The sequence below is a fragment of the Sinocyclocheilus rhinocerous genome, unplaced genomic scaffold, assembly GCF_001515625.1.
Source record: "Sinocyclocheilus rhinocerous isolate Xijiao unplaced genomic scaffold, SAMN03320098_v1.1 scaffold1326, whole genome shotgun sequence".
Lineage (NCBI taxonomy): Eukaryota > Metazoa > Chordata > Actinopteri > Cypriniformes > Cyprinidae > Sinocyclocheilus > Sinocyclocheilus rhinocerous.
In genome coordinates this window covers 209187-233954 of record NW_015659713.1, presented here as the reverse complement: position 1 = coordinate 233954, position 24768 = coordinate 209187, and the positions used below count along the sequence as shown (strand labels likewise).

Sequence of the window (24768 nt, the reverse complement as noted above, 5' to 3'; positions counted from 1 at the left end):
TTTTTGTGCGCAAAGAAAACAAAAATAACAACTTTGTTCAACAATTCTTCTCCTCCTCATCCAGTCTGCTGTGGCTTGCCTCCATTTTGGGGAGTATCACGACGCATGCGCGCACTTCCGCTTCGTGTAAACAACGCATGCGCATTGCGCTGCTGCTTACGTCAACACGGACATGAGTCAGCACGCGCATGCGTTGTTTACACGAAGCGGAAGTGCGCGCATGCGTCGTGATACTCCCCAAAATGGAGGCAAGATGTCACATGGACTATTTTACTGATGTCCTTACTACGTTTCTGGACCTTGATTGTGGTAGTACCCTTGCTGTCTATGGGAGGGTCAAAGAGCTCTCAGAATGCATCAAAAATATCTTAATTTGTGTTCTGAAGATGAACGAAGGTCTTACGGGTTTGGAACGACTTGAGGGTGAGCAATTAATGACAGAATTTTCATTTTTGGGTGAACTATCCCTTTAAATGTAATTATGGTTTAAAAACCTCATGATTCCCAGTCCATTGTAAGTTTGTTACTGTGCTCATTTTTTCCTTAATTTCTACAAATGTAGGGATGAGTTGAGATCATTTTCTGTGGTATTATGTCCCTCTCGCTCACCGAAAGGCATGCCGATTCCGTAACCCTTGGTGTCCAGCAGGCCTCCGATCTGGGTGAGGTTGCATTTGAGGCTGCGGTGGTACTCATTCATGGTGCTCTCAAGCAGGAAGGCGTATTTAGAGTTCAAGACTCGTGCAATGCCCTCCTCTGTGCTCTTCACGAAGACACTGGGCTGCTTTGAATACATGTAGTTCCACATCCGCTGATACGTTTGATAACGAGAGTTCTGAAAGAGGGGAGGAGAGGATGTATAATCAGTGCATACATCATAAAAAAAAAACATTTAAACACGGTTTAACATGCAAAAAAAAACAAAGAGAAAAGAAACAGTGAGACACACCGATGGTAAAAACTCTTGAGCAAACAAAAAACTGATAAGAAAATAGATAGTCTGTAAGCCAAGGGTACACTACAAGCAAAAACAACAACAACAAAATAAACAAGAGATTCAAAACCCATCCAAATGCATATGCAAATATATGCCTGCTGGCACTTTCCATGAATATGGTACAAAATTGGCTTTTTTAACAGATGTTCAGTGAAAGAAGGTGCTTAAAGCATTAGAGGCACAAATCCCAAGTTTTTCGTTGTGACACCTATAAGTAAGATGAACATAAACACTACAAATGACAGTATCCCAACCAAAAATAACTGAATGTATAATTCAGTTTATTGCAGTAAAAAAAAAAAAAATTTTTTTTAAATACAATTGAAACATCATTTGGACTCTTTCTACAGCGTGACAATTAAAAAATTATATTACATTTTCTCAATTTTCTCATTTTGACAAATATTGCATTCTTGACTGTCTTTATCAAGTTTGTCTGTTTTTATCTGTTATAGATTAATGTAATTGTACATTAATCTATAATTAAAAACTAGTATTTGGTCCCAAACTGATGATGGCTTAATTTAGGCTAAATTTGCAAGCTTATAGTCTAGTACATTCTTACTTATTTTTTAATTTTATAAATTGTCAACTTTTTTTTATTTATAAATTACATGAATAAAGATCAACATGAAATTAAAATTCACCCAATCTATTTTTACATGGTTGTTACTGATATTATTGTGAGTGATTTATCTATGCGTTAATCTTTTACATTTGTTTTGACTTAATAAAAATGTCATAAAAATGTCTTAACTCGATCTTCCAGTGAAACGACTGACTTCTCTCTGGTCATGTAATATCGCTTAAACCCTGCCCCAATGTTTCAGTCGACTGCAAGCTTGCATTCAGATCTGTCACCATCCAATCAACAACCGATGGATAGACCAAGTGTCTGCCCTACATTTTTTCCTTTATCTATAGTCTGTTTCACTCGCATATACATTACATTATGAATAAAAATATCTGTCGCTACATCTCTTTCATCACATTTGCAAACATGTTCTTAGTGTTGGTGACAGGCTTGCAAAATATGAAATGAACAGAAAATTATAACGTCGTACAATATTTAGTTTGACCTCCTGAGGCTGCTTAACATTTGCTTATGGTTAAAAAGAAGTTTAGAACACCAAAGTATACTGAATTTATGGAAAGTTCCTCCTATTTATTATGACCCTTTATTGCCCACAAAACACACAATGACTCCTCACTAACCCTTCCAGGCAGATGTTTCATAAGTGACCATTCACATCTGCAAGCCAGCATGTCTTCACTTTTGTGTGCGTATGTGTGTATAAACTTAATATCATATGATTTGTACCATAAAAAAGGTCATGGTGCTTCCTCCATGAATGGTGCCATACTGGATATTGGTTTGATCGGCCAGGTCATCGGGGGATTCGATTGGCACTTCCATTCTCTGCACTGTCAGAAACGCAGCCAGATTCGCTGTGTATGAAGAGATTATTATGAGAGTGAATGCCCACCTAAAAGAGAGAGACAGAGAGAGCGAGGACATAAACGATGGAAGCAGAGGGCAACGAGCCCATAGCTGTGCTGTGTAATGTGTCCATTGACTCTGTTAAAACGATCATCAACATATATGGAGCTCCAGCACACGCTCACGCTCACACTCACCAGACCCCACTGACGCAGCGTGTGGAGAGGGCCCGGGGCATGATCTCTGACCCCTGCTGCATGAAACCCCCAACAGGAAACCACAGGCTGTTTCCTAGTGTGTACTGATTTTCCAGCAGGTCTCTGTGCTCACGCAGACACGGGTGAGGGTTATACCATTCATACGGACTCAACCTGAGACAAGTACACAGAGAGAGCGTTAGAGAAATCTTGCACGGTGCATTACATTTTTATTTTCTCACCATACTATAAAAATAATAAATCACTACATTTTGCTAGATGAATTCTTAAAACAAAATAAAAAATTAATTATTATAATAATAATAACTGCCAATAGGGTAAGAAAGCTAAACCTAACTGAAGATTTCATTTGCATCTCTGAAATAAAGTATTAATATCTTATGCAGTTTTACCTCTGAGATAAATTAATATTATTTTAAAGAGCAAAACAACCAAACACACTGATTAAGGCAAATATTTTTTTAGCTGTGTTTGAGTATATGTGTGTGTAGGTGTGCGTTTATGTGTGTACCTAGCAGAAAGAAAAAGCACACAGCTGACAGCGAGGTAAGCCAGCAGCATGAAGAGCCAAACAGCCGGTGAGAAGGGATCCAGGAAGGAGAAATAACCTGGCTTCCTGCCCTGAGAGACAGTGGAAGAGAAAGAGAGGTAAATGAATGCAGCTGAAGGAAGGAAGGTGGTAGAAATAAAAGCCAAAAGGAACTAGGTACACTATGAATATTCAATCTGTTAATTACATAAATGTGACAATAGAAAATGCAGCACTGTATAATTACGGCATTTAGACAAATTTTCTTTCCATCAATCAGTCAGTCAGTCTGTCTGTCTGTCTGTCTGTCTGTCTGTCTGTATATCTATCTATCTATCTATCTATCTATCTATCTATCTATCTATCTCTGGTTGTTATTCAGGACAAGAAGAGAATATCACACTAGTATCAGGGCATTTGCCTCAATGTGTACCATCTCATCCTCCTGTTTCTTCCATTGTATGTTTTAATCGTGTATGTTTTACTTCAGCCACAAGATGGCGCTATTGACCACAACAGCACACCAGAGTCAACAAAGATGGATTTTAAAACTGTTCCATGGAAAGCAGATCTTGCTGTTTACTGTTTACCAATAAAGGTACAGCCAATATTAACCAGTTTTCGGTATCAGAAGGTGTGGGTCAGGTTTTGCTTATAAACATTTGGTCTCTATAAGGATATTAAAACCTGAAACCAGTCAACCCCATGATAAAAGTTTAATAAACAATTGGAAGTTAATTACAAATTTATTACAGTCAATTAATTTATATGCAAATTCATTATTCTAATTAATCATAGTTAATCACATATATCAATATTTGATGAGAAAAGCACAGAAATTAAGAAATATTTGAAAGACGTTGCAAAAGAGTAAAACATTGCATAGACATTACCAAAAAGCAAATTTTAACCTGTTTTTTTTTTTAACACAATATCACTGAACACAAGCCTATAACAATCTTTCAGTCAACAGCAATAAATTTTTGTTAACAAGTTTGTCTGTCTGAGGTAAACTTTTACACAGGACATGTTTCTGTATTCTGTCTCTGTTGTTTTTTAGTTTGTTGATGTACGTGAACATCCAGACTGAAGCCATTGCGTAGATTCTGTGTGTGTGACTTACTATATGGACCCTGTAAAGAATACTGATGCCCAGGGTCATAAAGGGTTTTGAGAAGTCAATGACCTTCTCTCTCTCAGATGTGATGGTAAAAGCTGCTACAGCCAAATCAGCTTTCTGCTCCCACGAATGAAGGAGAGAGAAGGAGAGAGCAACAAAACATTGTAAAAGCAGAACATAAATTCTTGTAAAAGTCATCTAGACACAATAAAGAAAATGACACAGAACTGAATTGAATGCAACTGTGTGATTTGCATTCATTAATTCAGGAGGGGATGTGTTGATGAGTATGACCACATACCCTGTTGATCAGCTCTCCCACCATGCCTGTCCATGAGCCGTTGGGTTCAGGTGCTCCATACAGGCCATCGTCCACCAGTTTGATGCGGAAGGTGAATTTGAGGCTATCAGCCAGCTCTCTCAACATGTCCACACAGAAACCCTCGTACTGCTCATTCCCCTCAAACTCCTGGTAATTCACCTTTCTCATCACGTACGGGTTCTCCTGCACGCACAAACACACATGTGAGTCATTCATGTTATGCAGTAGTTTCAAGTCCCCATCACATTTGTCTTAATATATTAGATAAAATATTAAACTCACATTTTTAAAAGTTATATAAGTTTATAAGTTAAGAAAACAGCAGTGCATTTTTTTATAATTTTACTACTTTGAGCAGGTGTTGCTTTGTCATGTCTCCAGATGACACATTAATTTCTAACATGAAAAACATTAATAACAAATATTCCAGGTGTTTTTTTTTTTTAAATTCTTTCCTTTCTCTAATCTCTAAAATGTTTCGGGCAAAACATTAGTTTTTTTTATTTTTATTGGGAATATTGTTTTATTTGGTAATCACTATATAGTTGTCCTCTTTATCATTTCAGTTTTTTAGTAATCCTTTAACTAACAAAAGAGTTATTTAATGACTGAAAGTGACAGGAAGTGACATATTTTCTAATCGGAACACAACAGCACAAAAATAAGCAAATTTTAGCAAAGGATTTGGTAAATTCTGTTATGAAAGTTGGTTTGTCTCACTTTAAAACACATCATCTTGTAAGATAAAACTACAGAAATTTTTGATATATTTTGAAATATCTTTTCACTAATTTGGACTAAATTAATTTCAAATTGACCCTCCATTAATTTCTGTGAATTCCTTATTCTCTTAATAATAACTATGTTCTTTCCATCATGATAGACATTCTGTTAACTGTATGTCCATTGTGTAAATAAGTAATAATTAATTAATAGTTTAAGTGGACATTATAGAGTTCAAAATGTACTGCATAACAGGAATTACCTATGTAGATGTGGTAAATATTGTGTGAACATAAGTGGGCTATTTGGACCTGCTGTAGTGCAGTTGGTTCTCACCAGTATAGTGGTGATGATGAGGCTCTTGTTAGCCAGAGTCTCAGACACGTTGATATCCAGACTGGTGGAGTTCATCAGCAGAGTGTTGTTAGAGTACCAGATCCCAATCTAACACAGAGATGGATGACAAATGGAACAATCAAATGGAAAGATGCTGGCTCTATTCAAAGTAAGTGTGTGTGTGTGTGTGTGTGTGTGAGAACCTACTTAACAAATTTGTACCCAGAAGTGAGCTAAATCTGACAAAACCTTCTTTTAGTGATATCCTGATTTGTTTTTGTTTTGTTTTGTTTAGTTTTTTAATTGGGAAAATTGGGGGAAAAAAGTTTTCTGTTAGGGTTAGGATTAGGTTATTTTATCTAAACTAATATATAAAAACATTAGACGTCTTTGTATATCCCCGCATAAGTAAATGTGTACATGTTTGTGTGTGTTTTTAACCTCTTTGTGGCCTCCCCTGTGCTTCTCCAGGATGTGGAGGGAGTAATTGGTCCTCAGGCCTTTACTGTTGAACTCAACTCGACCTGTCAAACCATCATACTCCACCTGATCAAAACATGGGAACAGAGAGAGAAAGAGAATAGAAACAGTTATGTTACCTTAAATAACACAATGGATGCTCTCAAACACAGAGAACAATGCTGGAAGACTTTCAAGTGGTTGAATATATAAATGTACACACACACACACACACACACACACACAGACTGACCATACGCAGGTAGTTCATGAGGCTGGTTCCGTGTTGCCAGATCTGAGGGGAGGTGCAGCTGAGAGGTTTGACGCCAATCTCCTGACTCCGGTTGAGTTCCTGCACTGCACTCACCACCACGTGGACCGCATCAAACAGCAGGGCCGACGACAGCTGAACACACACATACACAGTTTAGTGTGAGCAGTCTGCGTGTGATACATCGATAGGCTTCTGTATTGTGTTTGTGTGTGTATCACCGCTGGTCCAGGGTAAGGGTTAATGTCACAACCCTCTCTCCAGGACAGGTTAAGGCTCCTGATAAACTCCAGGTAAAATGGGTGGGTGATGTTAAACATTGAGAAGCCCACGATGTTTGACTGCTCATCCACTATATCATCCAACCACAGCAACGGGAAGTCCTGCACACACACAGGAATGGCATTACACAGCAGAAAAGAGAGAATATCAGCCTGTGTGTAAGAATTAGAAATATGAAAGAATATAGAGCTCAGGATCAGAATAATGACTAGTCCTGTGAAATGGTACTGGTTAAGTGGTATTTGAGTAGTTGAGTATAGTTTGTGTATAGACTGAATGAATGTTGAATGGTGCACGTGAGCAGTGTGCATAAGACGAGCGATGAGTTAAACTAGACTAGTTAATTAAAGGTGTGTGTGAATGCATGCAAGGTTTGAGTAACATTGCTGATGTCATTCCCAACTCTGACGCCTAAAAAGAAAGGCAAGAGGAACGAGACAAAAACATTTCATTGTGTGTGCGAATGGGAGAGCTGCATAGAAAAGCAGAATATTTCAGTGCTCATTGTAGAATACAGTCCTTCAGAAACATTATGATATTTATAGTATCTATACATTAAAATGCAGGTATACTGAACAAAGCTGAATTACAAGGTGACGAGAGAACGAGAGACTGAAGTGGGCGAGAAAAGGAGAATGAATGAATGAATGTGAAATGAGCCAAAGCAACAGCATTTAGATAATATGACTATATGCTTACCTTTTTCAGTATAAGGTAAGATATAGATGCATTAGCATCAATAATTATTGTAGCTATTTTGTCATCACGAATCTCCTTTAGTAAAGGCGTGGGGTCAAGGTTGTCATCCAGCATCCTGATTGACAGCGTCTCTCGAGAGATCAGAAACCCCCTTATCAGCTCCTCCAGTCTCAGCAGACCTGCGGGGAAGAAGGCAAGTTGTTGGCAGAAAGGATATGAACACTCATACACCAGACTGGAATTGAAAGGGGCCAAACCTAGCTTCATGTAGTGTACCTGAGATGGTTTGTGTCTGAGGTTGTTTGTAAACAGCATGCATCTGTCTGTTTGCAATGCTGCTGTGAAGAAAGTTAGTCGGTGGCAACACAAAGCCCAGTGAAAATGTAAATAACTAGCTGCGCTCTCAAGGGAGCCCTCATGCACAGAAAGAGCCAGTAAAGCCAGTGCCAAACTAATTAGCTTGAGGGAGGAGAGAAATCAATGCTCTCCACACTCTCATTCTCTCTCTCTGTCTCTTGCTCTCAATACCTCCCCTTTTTCTGTCTTTCTTTCACTGATTTCTCTCGTTCATTCTGATTCTCAGCCTCTCTGTTCGCTTCATTCCACTAAATTTGTCTCTTTCTCGATATTTCACTTTCTTATTCCCACAGCTGTGTTATAAAGTGAACTCAAACCTTCTGTTTTCCACCAGAGACCAGTGCTGTCACACACTGAAACAAACATTATCAGACCCAGCCGTCTGCTTAATGACTCATGTGTCACAGTGACTAGAGCTCTGTACAAAAACCTAGCGAGCAGCCAGCATTGTAGGACATCAAGGTGCAAAACCTGTTTCAAAAGGTAGCCATTTTAGTTATGAGATGCCTAAATTCTAGCAGCAAGAAGGTAATCCCAGAATGCACTGCACCAAGTTCAAAGAAAAAAAATGCATGCAGAATGAAGGTTTTATTAGTTTTATAAGTATTTATTAGTGAATAAATAAATCCAAGATGGTGGACGAGACAAGATTGTTGATTATACATACAATTTTCTTTCATTCAATACTGAAAGTGTCAATAAAAATACTTTTGTTTTAACACTATTTTAATGCAATATTTGTGAGTACTATATAATTTCATGTTTACTGAGGATTCCTATTAAAATAACTAGATTTCACCCACAAAAATTCACCAAACACAGCAACATGCTAATGTAAAACTCTATTGAAATCAATTGTGTGGTGCATAATTTGTGTGCTGTGCAGAGTTGCTGCTTTCTTAAATACAGTCATTCATTTGGTTTCATCATACTTAATGGGGTAGCTCACCCAAAAATAAAAATTCTGTCATTAATTACTCAGCCTCATGTTGTTCCAAACCCATAAGACCTTCGTTCATCTTCGGAACACAAATTAAGATATTTTTGATGAAATCTGAGAGCTTTCTGACCCTGCATAGACAGCAATGTAACTGACACATTCCCAGGCCCAGAAAGGTAGTAAGAACATCTTTGAAATAGTCCATGCGACATCAGTGGTTCAACCATATTTTTATGAAGCTATAAGAATACTTTTTGTGCACATAGAAAACAAAAATAACAACTTCATTCAACAAATTCTTCTCGTCTGTGTCAGTCTTTGCCGCATGTTCAGGAGAGTAGCATGACGTATGCGTGTGGTGATGCTGGTGCGCGGTGCCTTGTTTACAAGCAGAGGATGCGCGGTGCCTTGTTTACAAGTAGAGGAAGACGCACGCTGTACATAAAACATGGAAACATATCTGAAGATTTCAACAGAGAGGATGAAAGCCAAGCCTTTCTTATTTGAACCAGAATATACAGTCGATAAACTAAGAGACATGGATGTTCTATGTCAGAACGCTGGCTCCTGCGTCAGCAGCATCACACGCATGCGTCATGGTACTCTTGTGAACGCGGGCCAAAACTGACACGGAAGAGAAAAAATTGTTGAATGAAGTCGTAATTTTTGTTTTCTATGTGCACAAAAAGTATTCTTGTAGCTTCATAAAAATATGGTTGAAACACTGATGTCACATGGACTATTTTAACGATGACCTTACTACCTCTCTGGGCCTGGGAGCGTTTTAGTTGCATTGCTGTCTATGGAGGGTCAGAAAGCTCACGGATTTCATCAAAAATATCTTAATTTGTGTTCCGAAGATGAACGAAGGTCTTACGGGTTTGGAACGACATGATGCTGAGTAATTAATGACAGAATTTTCATTTTTGGGTGAACTATCCCTTTAAGGGCCACGTTCACATAGAACGTGATTTTTGCATTTGACCGCAATGCTTTTCTGTTGTTTTTCTCTGTAAACATGCTAGATGGACATGTTTGACCGTTGTGCTCATGTCTTGCATCATTTGCAGCATCTCATCATCTTTTCTCAGCGACACATCTTTTTAAAAAATGCTAAGCTTAAGTTCAGAGTAGTAAAACACACCTCCATACCTTGCAGGTTTTTTCATTCCACTGCCCTGCATCTCGTGTTTTTAAATGCAAAGATGCTGTCTGTATGAATCACTTCTTAGTATTCTGCTTATGCAAAGTATAGTCAACAAGGCAGCTGGCTTAGTTTTGGAACATATGTATGCAGGAGATAAAAATCATGGTTAAATTCTGTGTAAAACATAAGCTTTGTAAAAAAAAAAAAAAACTTAGAATGTGTTTACACAGTTGTTTAGATGTTCCTTTCATGCTTTTTCAATCTGACAGACAAGAGGTCACTAGAGAAAAAACAGTTGAAGCTGTGTGGCATCAGATGACAGTTTCATAAATTAAAGGCAATGAGGTTCACTACAAAATCACGGCACACAACACACATGAAAACATTTGTGTCAAAACAGGCTTGCGAAATTGCTTTCTATCTGTTTAACGAGAAGCTGTAGTGCAGCAGCGAGCCTGTCTCCATCTCTTGCCACCATTTTAAATTAGCTTGATGAGTGGCAAGTTGCACCTACTCTGCTGCCATAGCAACCATAGTGCAGCCAACTGGGTCAGAGCTGAGCGTTATGTAGCGATGCCCTCTCTAACACACATGAACGTCCAAAAGCACAAACACACACACTCACACATGCACACACTCTGCATACGTGCTGGTGTCTCACACATTAACACGCACAGCAGGGGGGGAGATTTATTCTCAGATTACGTGAACGTTATGTTGTCCAGTGACATGCTGTGTAATTGCCCAGCAGTATGTTTTATTGGCACAGCTACCTATTACAACAAAGTAACTGTTAGCACTTGCAGTAAGAAAGCACTGCAGTGTCATTATCAGAGTCTGTTCTCCAGAACTTCTGTAATTTCATCTCTCTCATCAGCCTTGAATACATATTGTAATTAGAGTGTTTGCTGAGACAGGATGATTGATTGGGCAGATGGAGTTGAGGAAATCAATTTAAACGTTTTTTGGAAAAGTGGAATTATTGTAAATGGGTTGTTTTCTTTAGAAAAGGTAAAAAAATGTACCTTTCTCTGAAGACTTCAGCACTAACTCGTAATTATAATTATCCTATGCTAAAAAAGTGTGTGTTGCTCTCCATGTGGAATAACTGTACATATTCAAGCTTGAAGGAAGACCAGAGCCGCTGATGAGCAGAGCAGAGGTCTTGGACTCACATTCGGCCTTAGCGCAGACCAGACTAGCCGATGGGTAGCTGAAGGAGCGTAGGATGGCTCCGATGGCAAGGCTCAGATCCTCGTTGCTAGGATACAGAGTCACAGATGCAAAGCGCAGGTAAGGAAGCCGTGGAGTCTCTTCCGGACCGATTTTGACATGCGGAATCTGAGAGAGAGCAGTTTGAAGAACAAAAGGAAAGAGATTATGGTTAGTGAATTAACACAAAACAAGTAAATGTGGAATATTTAAATGAAGCGCACCTCCTTTTCCCCACAGATGTGACTGACTATGGAGCCAGAGGCAGGGCTGGAGGCGGGGCCAATCACAGAGACCACGCCCTTTGGCAGAATCTGGCACACTACGACAAAAAAAGTAGCGCATTTCATTCCTCATATCCACTCTGTTTGAGTCACTGTATGCTGTACTGCTTTACTTCAAAGTTTTTGTGTGCAGGGATATATATGTGTGTGTGTGTGTGTGTACTTTTTAATGTATGACTCACTAGTATCTGTAGTCTCATACTGAGAGTCTTTCTGGAGTTCAAATATGTCGACCTCCACGCGAGCACGAGCCGGGCCCTCCATCACACTGTTGATGTTCTCGCGTGCTAACGCTAAAGCTAAGCGCTCCCCACGCCCACAGACAGAGCTGTCATCCAAAATTGCCGCTAACAGAGGAGAGAATGAGAATGAGAGAGAGACAGACAGATAAAGTAAAGATAAATCATTACAAGAATGGGTACAAGTAATATAAAAGCAATATATAACAACCCTTTAATAATCACTCTTTTAAAACAACCATCTACCATGTCCAATAATGATAAAGTCAGTAATAAAGTCTATTTTTAAAGTCAATAATAAAGATTATTTATAATGATTCTGAATTGCCATAGTGTATCTAACAGGATCTTCTGTAATAAATTTGGTTATTCTCAACTGGTGGGCCAAAACCCAAAAATGTGTTGCAGGTTTGTTCTGATGGGGTCACAGATCAATTAGAAAAAAAATATTCTAAATGCAAATAATACAATTCAACTAACCATGTGCTCTACTGTTCAAAATTTCTGAGTAAATTTTTTTACTTTTTTTTTTAGATATTTTTTATGAATTCAAAGAATCCTGAAATGAACATATTTCCACAAAAATATTAAGCAGCACAACATTGATAATAAGAAGAATTGTTTCTTTAGCACTAAATCAACATATTAGAATGATTTCTGAAGGATCATGTGACACTGAAGACTGGAGTAATGACTGCTCAAAATTATGCTTTGTCATCACAGGAATAAATTACGTTTATTGCATTTGCACAAAATATATTAAATTTAAAAAAAAATTTGAAATTGTAATAATATTTCACAATATTACCGTTTTACAAAAGAGTCAAGCTGCTTTGAAACAATGTGTATTGTAAAAAGCGCTATACAAATAAATTTGAAATACAGTAAAATTTAATTCAATGCAAATGTACTCAAATAAATGCTATATATTTGTCTCATCCTTGAAAACCATAAACAAAAATTACAATGCAAGAAACATTTACAAACCAAAAGTGTAAACTTTCCTATTCAACAGGTGTCATGTTAATAATTTTGCATATTTTAGTGTTTATGCAGTTTATAATAGTACATTTTAGTTTAGTTTAGTGCAATAAAATGTTGGTACTTTGTTGCCACTTGATTTCTAGAATTAAATCTGGGTCATAAAACAAAACCATTTGAGACGCACTGGTTTGACATTCACAGACAGATACTGGGCTTGTCAATCACATGACATGAGTCCATATGCATGCGACACTTACCCATCCGTACGGATGACAGAACAGAGGTCTGGCTCAGGGAAGAAGGCGGCATGGTAACCACGGTGACTAACAGGAAGCGGAAGTAAATCGACAGCAGGAGCGCTGGCAGTTCCGGCATCTTCTACCGCTCCTCATGGAGATGCCTTCTGCTGCCTATAGCACCCCCTAGATGAACACAGAAATGAGATGAACTTTGTTATACATGAGCACTTATAGATTTCCGCCAAATTGTACATTTCAACTTGCTCCGGTAGTAGGCAAAACAATTAATCAAGCAACAAACATGTAAAAGGTAAAACATAAAATATCAAACCATTGTTTTGGGCATGGTTTTGTTTCGACCTGACATTTATTAAACATTTCCTTGTCCTGAGAACTGTTAGGAATCTTTGGATTAACCCTTTGGATTACCCTGTTTGGACATTGTTCGCCGGAGATCGACCACACCCGTTTACTGAACTATTCTTGTGTCTTGCCCTCAATATACCTGTTGCCATTGTCTGACCCTCGCCTGTTTCTGACCACGCCTTTGAATAAAAGCTTTGCAAATGGATCCGCACGTCTCTCGTCCCTGTCGCCTCGTTACAAGAACACAGTTCAACATTTGCCTGAATACAAAACATACAAAACTACTGCTAGGCAAACAATGTTTTTTTAATAGAACTTCTTACTCCAATCCCTATATAGTTACTAAGATAAAAACTTTCTCTTGAGACAACTTGCCCTGGTTTGCCCTATATCATCTCTTCTTTGGGAGATATACATTAATGTTCAAAAGTTTGGGGCCAGTATGATTTTTTAATTTAAAAAAAGTGTCTGATGTTCACCAAGGTTGCATTTATTTGATAAAAATACAGCAAAAACAATCAACTGTGATATATTATTACAATTTTAAAGAACTTTTCTATTTTAATTTGAAATATTAATTATTATTATTAATTTTTATATATATATATTTAAACATGTAATTTATTCCTGTGATAACAAAAGTTGAATTTTTACTCCAGTCTTCAGTGTCACACAATTCTTCTAAAATCATTCTAAAATGCTCAAAAAAAAAAAATCGTACTGACCCCAATCTTTTAAACGGTAGTGTAAGATGCTGTAACCCTGTTATACAGTACTTTAAAGTTTACAGAACAACACACTACTGCTCAGTTAGTTTTACTGCAACATTACGCACTGTTTGGTGTTATAATGGAGTCGACAGTGGTGTGCGAAACATCATCATGAATTAAAGAATCTTATGACAGTTTGCTGACGCAGGTCACGACCGTGTCACGCACATCCCTAACAGCAGTACAGGGAAATCACACAGACAAACAAACACCTGATGTGAAGTATTTGATTCATACACTCTCTCCCACACACACAACTGAAACCAATCTCAGTGAACTCTGACCTTTACAGACCTAACAAAATGTATTTGACCACAGTGTATTTGATCACTTTTTCCAGTGATGGATGTACTTCTCCCTGTTTCATTGTTCATTTCTCAAAATTAAATTATTAAATTATTATTATTAAATTAATTATTAATTCTCATCCCCCTCTTTCTTTCTTTTTAACAGTCACTTTGTATGTGTCAGCAGGCCACAAAAAGTGAGAAAGAGAGTAAATGAAAAGACACAGCGTGTGTGTATACAGAATTGAAGAAGCCATTATTGTTCCACTATAATTATTGCAGGCAAATACTAATGACCAGTGTCACAAATATAAATCTAAAGTTCACACCCGCTGTTTTGCATATGTGCACGCCTGAATAAAGCGATACTTGGCAGTCAGCAAGTAAACTGTAAAATCTAAATTATTTAGGGGAGAGGGTGGGAGCACAAAAGAAAGAGGTGACCAGATATGTGGAACGGGGGACTGAAATAAAAAGCAGGGTAACGAAAGGAAAACAAAGAACGAGAGAAAGAAAAAAGAGAATGAAAGACAGAGAGAAAAGGAGACATTGAGAGAGAATATGCTTGAAGAGGGAGCCCTCGGGGAAAGGGAGGAGTAGATAGCAGCCGCTTCATTTGTTTCTTCTTCATCTTTGTAAGTAAGAAGTGAATCTGACAGTTATAATAATAGCAGAGTGATTCATTCTCCTTAATTGATTTGGACTGTGAAATGAGAATGCTGGATGCAAGCATTGCCAGTACCGGTTGTCACCAGGCTTCTGTGAGACGAAGATGAAGCATCGAGGATGCCTTTTCCCTTCTTATCTTTGCCTTTTCCACTTGTGGAAAGTTTCCTTTGCGGAGGCAGGAAAAGACACCCGTCATGTGTCCCTCCTGGCACTCCATGGGCTGAGAGCACAAGAGCTTCATAAAACCATCAAAAGCCCTCTTCATCAGGGGTCTGAAATCGTCAGCGAACACAAACACACACTGGCGTGCTGAGGGGCAAATCACTAAGAATGAATTGCACTCAATGGCGGTACTTTTTTGCTTATTTGCACACGCTATATGCATGATTCACTAAAATAAATATACAAATTAAGTCACAAACGCTCCTACAGCAAACTACTACAATCTGTCACACTTTACTGGAACTGTAAAGCAGCCCTATCATTTAGGTACCTGTCCACTTTAGTATATGTACCTTTATGGTACTAATAGGCAGGCCCCCTTTAGGTGCAAATAAGGTACAGAGGTGTACTTTTGAAATGATCCTGCCGCAGTGACAGCTATTGTATTTTTTTCTGAGAATGTAACATAACAAAATTGGAACTAAACTAAAATGCATGTTCATGACTCCAAAAACTAAAAACGGCCACAAATTAATTTGTTTTTAATACATAGTATAAAATTTGAAATCTTCACAACCTGTCTACATTAAACATGAAACACCATCACTACTCAGAAATAAAATTAGAGTGTACTGAGAAATTTAGCATTGTCATTAGTTCATTGGTACATTAATTTTGGAAGCCTTTATTTTTTAAAAGTATAAGATTAAAAAAACTGAAACTAAAATTCTGGAAAAAATAAAACTAACAAAAAGTATACCAAACTAAAAACAAAATAGAAATTTTTTTTTTTTAAATTTGCTTTAAAAAATGCAATTTATGACAATGCAATGGTACTAATAGGCAGGCCCCCTTTAGGTGCAAATAAGGTACAGAGGTGTACTTTTGAAATGATCCTGCCGCAGTGACAGCTATTGTATTTTTTTCTGAGAATGTAACATAACAAAATTGGAACTAAACTAAAATGCATGTTCATGACTCCAAAAACTAAAAACGGCCACAAATTAATTTGTTTTTAATACATAGTATAAAATTTGAAATCTTCACAACCTGTCTACATTAAACATGAAACACCATCACTACTCAGAAATAAAATTAGAGTGTACTGAGAAATTTAGCATTGTCATTAGTTCATTGGTACATTAATTTTGGAAGCCTTTATTTTTTAAAAGTATAAGATTAAAAAAACTCAAACTAAAATTCTGGAAAAAATAAAACTAACAAAAAGTATACCAAACTAAAAACAAAATAGAATTTTTTTTAAAAAAAATTTGCTTTAAAAAATGCAATTTATGACAATGCAAATAACGCTGATTCCTATAAATAATGTGAAATTTAAAATTGGCATAATTTACAAAGGAAACATGTTAGTGCTGACAAGAATGACAGTGACAGTGCATTTGCAGATCTTTATATTATGTTTCTGGACTGGAGGTTAACTTATGAAGTTCTAAAATTTTTTTGCACCAAAAAATTTCAAGTATTTGCACAAACGATCATTTTCCATCCTCACTTTCACTCTGTCAAAAACACATACTACTGTGATTGGTGAAGTTCACTGCATCGTATCCACAGTCTCCCCCACAGCAAGCTTGACGTCTTTTGAGGTGGTCAAAGAGAGCCAGCAGCCCAGCACTGTAATAGAGCCATATTTGTTTGAGCTCAAAAAACCAACGCAACAACATTTGCAACAGCCTGTTTCAGCATGGTAATTCATCACGCTTGCTAAAATCTATTATCTGTGTATATATTTCTAAACCTATTATTATAACTTGTTGTGAGACTGCTATAATTAATTGATATTTAGAAAAAAACTGGCAACATGTTGAGAATAATTAAGAAAAAAGTCCTTTGTGATGTTAGACGAACAAATGAAAAACACTGTCATTCAATCGCTCAGGCACATTGTTAAAAATAAACGTCAGTCAATAGTTGGATCTTTTAGAAGGGTATGCATAGTTTTTTGAGGTGCTGTTTGTCTACATACAGGGACAAAACAACGTGAATTATCTTAAAATCTTTCCCTCACATCTGTATAGTTCTTGTGATTGATGGACATATACATTAAGAGCACATTTCCTTAGATCGCACGTTAAAAGGTTAAATCTGTTTATCATATAAAGTGACTATCTTTTCACAAGACTTGAATTAAACCCTTTGATTCATATGGATTCATTTTATGATGTCTTTATGACCTTTTTGGATCTTCTAAGTTTTGGTTCCCCGTACTTTCAATAGAGAGACAGAAATCTCTCAAATTTCATTACAAAGTCTCTAATTTGACATTATTTTCATTTTTGGGTGAACTATTCCTTTAAGTCACATGTAGACGACAATCATATAACCACGACTGGGGAGATTTCAAATCCTTGCGTTTAAGAAGGATGGAAAACCAAAATAAACTGGGGAGGTTAGCTTTGAGGTATCATCCTGAGGCAGAATGTTTTTACTGCAAAGTAACCTCTTATACGTGTAAATATCAAAGACATTTACATTTACACCCATTTAATGTGCATATGGTGCAGTGCAATTTAAACACATTTACAGATTGGTTAAACTACACTGGCAGATGGTTAGGAAATAAGATGTGGGGTTTTGCGCTGAAATACCACATTCAGACTTACTGAGTCTTCTCTCAATGGGCAAATCAGCCAGAAACAGCTTGTCTCTCCCTAATTCTCTCCATCTCTTCTTCTGTCAGCTGATTCAGTGTATTTCTGCTCTCCTCTGACAATCTTTCAGCAGCACGCCGCTTTGAGCCTCTTACTTTGTCCTTAACCCACCCTGTAACATACACACACATGCACTCTCTCACTTGTACAAAGAGAAAATCCACCAGCTTGACAGTCGATCCTTCCTTTTTCTTGCCTCCTTCTGATCCTACATGTCTCTTTGCATTTCCACCAACCTCTCTCACAGTTTCACACACACATTTCCATGCTTTTGAAAAGGGGGGCCGTTTCTAGCTGTCCTTTTTGACAACATGGGTCACTGATGCTGTTCACACGTAACACACAAACACCAGTCCATGTGTGTTTTGACAGATCAGCTCTTCGACATTGACGAGGCCTGCCCTGAGGTGCAGCACAAACATCTGTGTCAAATCCACATTCGTCACAGACACATGCGCACAAGGATAAACGGATGGATGAGTGATCGACGCAGACCTTGGACTTTGTTCACAGGATGCTGACTTACCTCACAACAGAAAACAATTCGCTCTCTCTGCCCACTCACAGATAAACACCATGCAATTAAGAATTTAACAGTCGTGACCGCGCCAGTAACACCAGTGTTTTGGCAGGATTTGAAAGATAAGCTTTCGGATGCAGGTGTGGTTGGTCGCTGCTGAATATTTGATGGCGTTTTAACACTTTTGGGCTGGTACATCGTAAATACGTGATAAGATATGAAGATGAAAGGCTTATACCGATGTGAAATCTTGTTCTTTGTGTCAGATGAATGATTTAACTGACCCTGCTGTGCCAACAGATTTAAATGAGAGCATTTCAGCTGTATGCTCTTTCAGCATTCCCTTTGGCAGAGTAAAAAACATGATGATTCCTCATGCATGACGTCTGCAGACGCTCTCAGGAGCCACGGCACTTTTAGACTCCTGGGTTTATATGGACATGCAAGGTGCAGACCGCTGTAAACATGTGTAAAGCATAGCATAATGATAAAGGAAACGGCGCTTCCAAGACTGCAGATTACAAAACACTGTTAGCGAATCTGGTGATGAATATGCACGCTAAATTACAATACAAACACATACTGTAGAATCTAAAGAGCACATATCCATTCAAACCAAGTGGACGCTTGCCCTTGTAGAGAGAGAGAACAAAAGTATATATAAAATTAAGTATTTTTGTAGTTGGTCAAAAAAAAATGTTTGTCTAAATTACTGTGGCATAAATCATCTATTCACATGTCTAAATGTGGTCACACTTCATTAGCTTCGTCATCAGCTACCCACACTCTTATCATTTGAAACTTTTAACTTTAAAACCTTTTCTCATGGAATATAATGATGTGGTTGTGCACCATTCAGACATAAATAGAGAATGGTTTTTTTATTCAATTTGAATTTATTTGAAAATACAGAATTGAAATTCAAATGTGAATTTAAGGAAGAACAATTCAAATTAATTGAAATTCAAAACATTCATATAAGTGCAGTAGAGTGAATGTTGTTAAAGTGGGATGCTTTTTGGAAATTTTGCTTCTACTTGCTCTCAAGTCAAACTCTGAATGATGGTTTTGTGCTAAAGTTTAAAGAAGTTTAAAAAGTCTTGAAATCTGAAGTTATAGGTCTTATGAACAGATAGACACACAAAAAAAAACTAACAGAGAGGTTTGAAATGTTACTAACTTTTTGCTTAGAAATGAATGGAGGATGAAAGAATACTTCATTCCCCAGAATGTCATTAATTGTTGAATTTATCTGAATTGTAAATTGCACTTCCTTCGATTCCAATTCAACTTCCTGTGGAATGTGGACAATTTCAATTCCAACTTATTAATTAAAAATGAACTAATTCTTAAATTCTGAATTTTGCTGAACCACTGATTGTCAAGTGCAGTTGCTGTTTTGTATGTTAAAAAACTGTTAGGGCTGGATTTTAACTACTTTCTTTGGTTATGTCTTATCTTGCCTAGGGCACTAAGTGAGCCAAAACTGTCACTGGTGCCACCTCAAATACATACAGTATCAAAAATAGGTGCATGACGTGCCTGTCAGTATGTTAGAGCAGTAACTGTCAGTGTGTTTCAATGGATTACACTCAACTTTTACAAACACCAGTAATATGAATTCATCTGAACTTTTTATTATACATTAGGCTTTAGAGAAAAGGCCACTTATTGCTTGCTGAAGATGAAGTTAAGTCGCAGCTCAATCAATGGTTTCTATGATACGTTGTGACATTCATTCTGGCTCTCCTGCTCTCTCTATCACACACACGCTCACACACATATTGACACCAACATTAAATGAGTCAGATGACATTTGCTCTATCCGTCCCTTTCTCTCATAGCCAGATTATGCTGCCGTGGCAACAGGGTGAGATGGGAAGAAAGAGAGAGAGAGAGAGAGAATGCTTCTGATATTTGAGGAAGTTAATGTTGGTTTTTCATCTTCTCCTTGTCTCTCACCTTTGAAGTTCATCAGTATGGAAATGGAACACAGTGAATTTTGATCGTTTCACTTGGCATAAAACCGAATATGATTACAGGGTTCTTTCCCATTGAGATTATTGTTTGTGCTCCTGACTCGTATTGATATGATGTTGCGGTTGATTCACCATCTTATTCCATATTACTCAACCGAAAGTCCCTAAAGAGACTACAAATTCAATAAGGCAGCGACTATGTACAAGTGTAAAATAAGACAGATGCTATTTATGTTGCATGTAAAAGAAGATGCAATTTACAGTCATTCACTAAACATTTGTGCCACTTTTGTATGTGGTATATCATTAATATATTTTACTATTATTCACTAATCACCAGTAATCCAGTTAACCAGCCACAAAATTCGACAAAATAGCACTGCGGCTTGTCTATTTAAATTAAATCATTCTTTCAGACCAAACACGACTCCTTTCTGCGTAAATTAGGCTTATTATACATTGCGCCCACAAATTGCCTGCTGCAATTAACGTCACGCTATTAACACCCGAGTGATGTTTGTGTACATTTTCTATTGATCATAGCAGCAGTAAGTCATGAAATGATGATCAAATGATGGAGATGAGCATTATAACCTGGCATATATACAAATATAGCCTGCAGATTTGCGCCTTGCAAATTGTGTTTGCATAGTGATTTGCATAGTTCTTTTAGTGAATCAGGCACTAAAACAATGCAGATAGACACAATTCATTCTTAGTGAATACCCCACTCCGAGAGAAAGTTAGAAAATGCTTTCATTTTATCATCTAGACCCTCCGAAGTTCAGCTTTATTGAGTAAGTAAATGATTTGAGTACCAACAGATCCAATGTGCATCAACTAATTCCTCTAAATAACTTTTGACCTCTGAGAACACAAATCTCTCTCTGCTGTACTCGCAGACTGAGATGCGCTAAACCCTGCGGGCGTCTCGTCTGAATTAGTCAACACCAAGCTCATCACTTTTAAAGCAACTTCACTGCTAAAACAGTTGTTTCAGACGGGATCGGGCCTGCAGGGTTCTTGCTAATTTCGTAGAGTATTCCTGGAGGTTCAGGGGGCAAACGCGTGGGACACCTGTTAGCAATAACAACAGAATCTCATTAAATAAGTGAAAGCCTGTTGAAATCCAGTTATCAAGCTCACTGAGGTCTAATTAGGCTTAACTAAACCAGCAGAATCCCAGGTAGAATTCGAGATGACTTATTAAAGCCTGGATATAGTTCCGCTTTTCTAGCTCTCGAGATTTTTACAGCTAAAATGTTTATCAGGCCACCAGCGATGTGTCATTATGGTAATGGGCCATATGCTAAGAGGAAAAACCAAATAAGCGAAAAGACTTGGTATTTATGGAAGCACAAACATTTAATGCGAGATTAGCATGGCCTCGTTTCATAACTCAGTGAGTCGGGACTAAGGGTTTGAACACATACATAATGCATGTGTGTATGTGTGTGTGTGTGTGTGTGTGTGTGTTGCCTTCCCTAAAAAGTTTCCACCATTCATAACAGATCAGAGGATGATCGCAGAAACTATTAACATACAAATTTCACAATTTTATCTGTTTTAGTGTTCAAGTACCACAACGAGATGAGAGCACATCCATCGTTTTATCTCAAAAAATCCAGGGAAATCTGACGACCCCTTTAAGAAAAACATGGATATGAAGCTCTGTAGACAGAACCAGATTCAAGACCCCTTTAATCAAACACACGCGGTGGCATATAGGTGATTTATTGTGCGCCCTTCTCCTCCCATTCATTGCGTCTAATCACATGGCCTTACAACCGAGTATACAATCAATACTCATCACCTGACAGCATATACACACACAATGCAGAGGATTACGTACAGCGAGCGGAAAATGAGAGCTCGCAAAGCTTCACGAGAGACTGTGCCACTGGTTAACCAAGTAATTAAGTGACAGGTGGGAATAAGAGAGTGTAAATCACATCCAGGAGGGAGTATTCGATTGAAAGCGGATAGAGATGAGCGTGTGATAGAAAGAGTGACGAGGGAGTTAGTGTGGAGAGATAGAGAGAGCAGGAGGGTGGAAGAGTGGGTGGAGATGGAGGAGTCTATATATAACTGCAGGGTTATGGAATAAAAGTGTGAGATCATACTGTTGTGTTCGATTACTTAACTCGGACAGCCATGGTAACCAACTAAACAGCACATGAAAAGCACTTTAAATGTGCGCACACATACATGAAACGGTTACAGACGTGCTAACCAACACACAAGAGGGCTCTTCCGAAGCCTGTGCCAACATAACTCTATAAAAGGAGTAAGAGCAGCATCGTGCAAACATCTCTTTGTTCGCCACGCGTCCAAACCAGCAACAAAAATAACACAGACCTCATAGTGCAGAAAAATCTATCAGCCTTTACCCATCTCAAAAAGGCGAGAACAAACCTTCTTTCCCCATCAGACCGATTCAACTCTCGCTCTCTCCCTCACCAGAGAATATTTATGCAGAAGTATATGCAGCCGATTCAACTTACAGGAAGCGTATGTGTGTGGAGCACTCGAGATGTGTTACGGTGTGTGATTGTGTGTTTACTCATCCTGTGTAAATCAGCTGGAAGCGAATAAAAGCAGGGTAGTGATGCTCTGTGGGAACAGCAGGGAAGGGTCACAGAAAGGATCTGATGCTTCTTTGTTTGTTAGTCTCTGGTGAGAGACGTTAAACAATAAACAGCCAGTGTCTGAGCGAACTCCACGCTTCGGGCCCCAGCTGAGGAACACTATCCTGAGCCGCCTGCAGACCCAGGTAGCCAATACTGAGAAGAAAGCCGAGAATAAAATATATCCAAATGCAGGCAGTGAATGCTTCCAGGAAACATTGTGAGACTGAGCGCAGCAATGAAATCTGAAGAACATTGAGTTGGCTCTGTTTCTGTGTTATACATCAATCCTATGGGAACTGAAACCCACAGACTCACGAATGCCAATATAATATTAAAACAAATACTGTGTACACAGCAGCGCTGTTGATTTAAAGGGATAATTCACCCTAAAATGAAAGTTTGGTCATAATTTACTCACCTTGAGTTCCAAAACTGTATGACTTTATTTGTTTTGTGGAACAAAAAGGAAGATATTTTGAGAAATGTGTCATACAATCGAAGTCAAGGTTGCTTGGTTGCCAATGTTCTTCAACAGATAGTGTTCTCCAAAGAATGAAAGTCATACAGGTTTAGAACAACATGAGGGTGAGTAAATGATGACAGAATTTCCATTTTCAGATGAACTATCCCTTTAAGACCGGTGAAGTAGTTCTGAACCTTGCTGAAAAACTTCATACTCAAAACTTGGTTTTCCTATCATTGAACATATGGGGTGCTCACTAAAAAAGCTCACTAGATAGCAGGGGTTTCAAGTATGATGATATCATATATAAATTTGCAAATGGCAGCATATAAATATTATGCTTTTTTGATTTTCCTTTAGTGTGTAAAAACTGTAGCTGTTTGTGTATGTAAATGATCTGCGAAGTTACAAAGCAGAAATCCATGCCAGAGTGAGCTCATCTCTCTAGCAGAAAACACTTTCTCTACAAAAGAAACTTGTTTGTAGTTCTGCCATTATTTCTGTGACTTGTGAGCAATGTCACCATGTTACACATTTGCATAATGCCCGCCTGCTGGCTGCTTTGGCCCACCTTCAAAGAACAGTTGGGTAAGTGATTTCTCTATGTCAAGGAGGCATAGCGAAACCCGATGGGATGTTACATTTCTGACACACACTCGTCTCTAAGTGATTGCCCAGTCACATCAGACTGGGCCAGCTGACCAATTACAGCAGACCTTTCAAAAAAGCAGGCTTTAAAGAAACAGGAACGAAAACAGCGCGTTTCAGGTAGAGGGTAAAGAGAGATGCTGTGGCAATGTACAGTATGAGGAAAATAATGTAAATGAGCATAATGTGGCCACTTTAAATACATTTATATTATTTTTACATAAAGGTTTGCACATTCCATTTAATCAATAAAATAATTCAAGGTCATAATTGTGGGCAGCATGGTAAAATTTGGGATCATTTGCATGTACAAAACATAGGTGTGTCCAGCCTATTTGAACATGTGACAGTTTGCACAAGTATTCTCATTAAATCATGCGCAGTGTGCACACAAAGTTAACAAATCCCCGACAGAAAACTGCTGCCGGGTTCTATTTATGACGTGCTGACACAAATTTCAAATGGTTTTCAACGGTCGTTTGATCGCGTCCAGTGTAGGCAGACTTTAGCTGTTGTAGACACGGTGTTACTCACCTATTGAGAAGAAACAAAGCAACCTCGGCGTCCGATCGCAGGCCTCCGCTCCTTAAGTTCTCTCCAGCGCTGGAAAGCTGATATTTACACGGGTCCTACTTCTTAACCTTATCGTTCCGCAGACGTTTTCCTCTTTTGTTTTTTATCCACCATCTCTATCTCTCTGTCGCTCGGCTCGGCTAATGTCCGTCCCATGCACTCAACGCGCTCTCCTCCACATCACGAGTAGACACGCCCCTTATTGCTGATTGACTACAAGTTTGTTTTGC

At 38.1% G+C, this 24768-nt stretch overlaps 1 protein-coding gene across 1 annotated transcript in view; it reads right to left on the bottom strand.

Moving 5' to 3' along the window:
* Positions 1-24768, bottom strand: part of LOC107724152 (glutamate receptor ionotropic, kainate 5-like) — a 59654-nt gene that overhangs the window by 2923 nt on the left and 31963 nt on the right. The window contains exons 3-19 of the mRNA XM_016532956.1: positions 12818-12982; positions 11520-11684; positions 11278-11375; positions 11017-11182; positions 7398-7576; positions 7079-7109; positions 6638-6822; positions 6399-6551; positions 6128-6232; positions 5687-5794; positions 4607-4810; positions 4309-4422; positions 3168-3277; positions 2636-2809; positions 2319-2484; positions 555-835; positions 463-467 (exon numbers count right to left, since the gene is read on the bottom strand). Of these exons, the coding sequence (XP_016388442.1) occupies positions 463-467; positions 555-835; positions 2319-2484; positions 2636-2809; positions 3168-3277; positions 4309-4422; positions 4607-4810; positions 5687-5794; positions 6128-6232; positions 6399-6551; positions 6638-6822; positions 7079-7109; positions 7398-7576; positions 11017-11182; positions 11278-11375; positions 11520-11684; positions 12818-12935 (2362 nt within the window). The 5' untranslated portion in view covers positions 12936-12982. The remainder of the gene's footprint in view (positions 1-462; positions 468-554; positions 836-2318; positions 2485-2635; positions 2810-3167; positions 3278-4308; positions 4423-4606; positions 4811-5686; positions 5795-6127; positions 6233-6398; positions 6552-6637; positions 6823-7078; positions 7110-7397; positions 7577-11016; positions 11183-11277; positions 11376-11519; positions 11685-12817; positions 12983-24768) is intronic.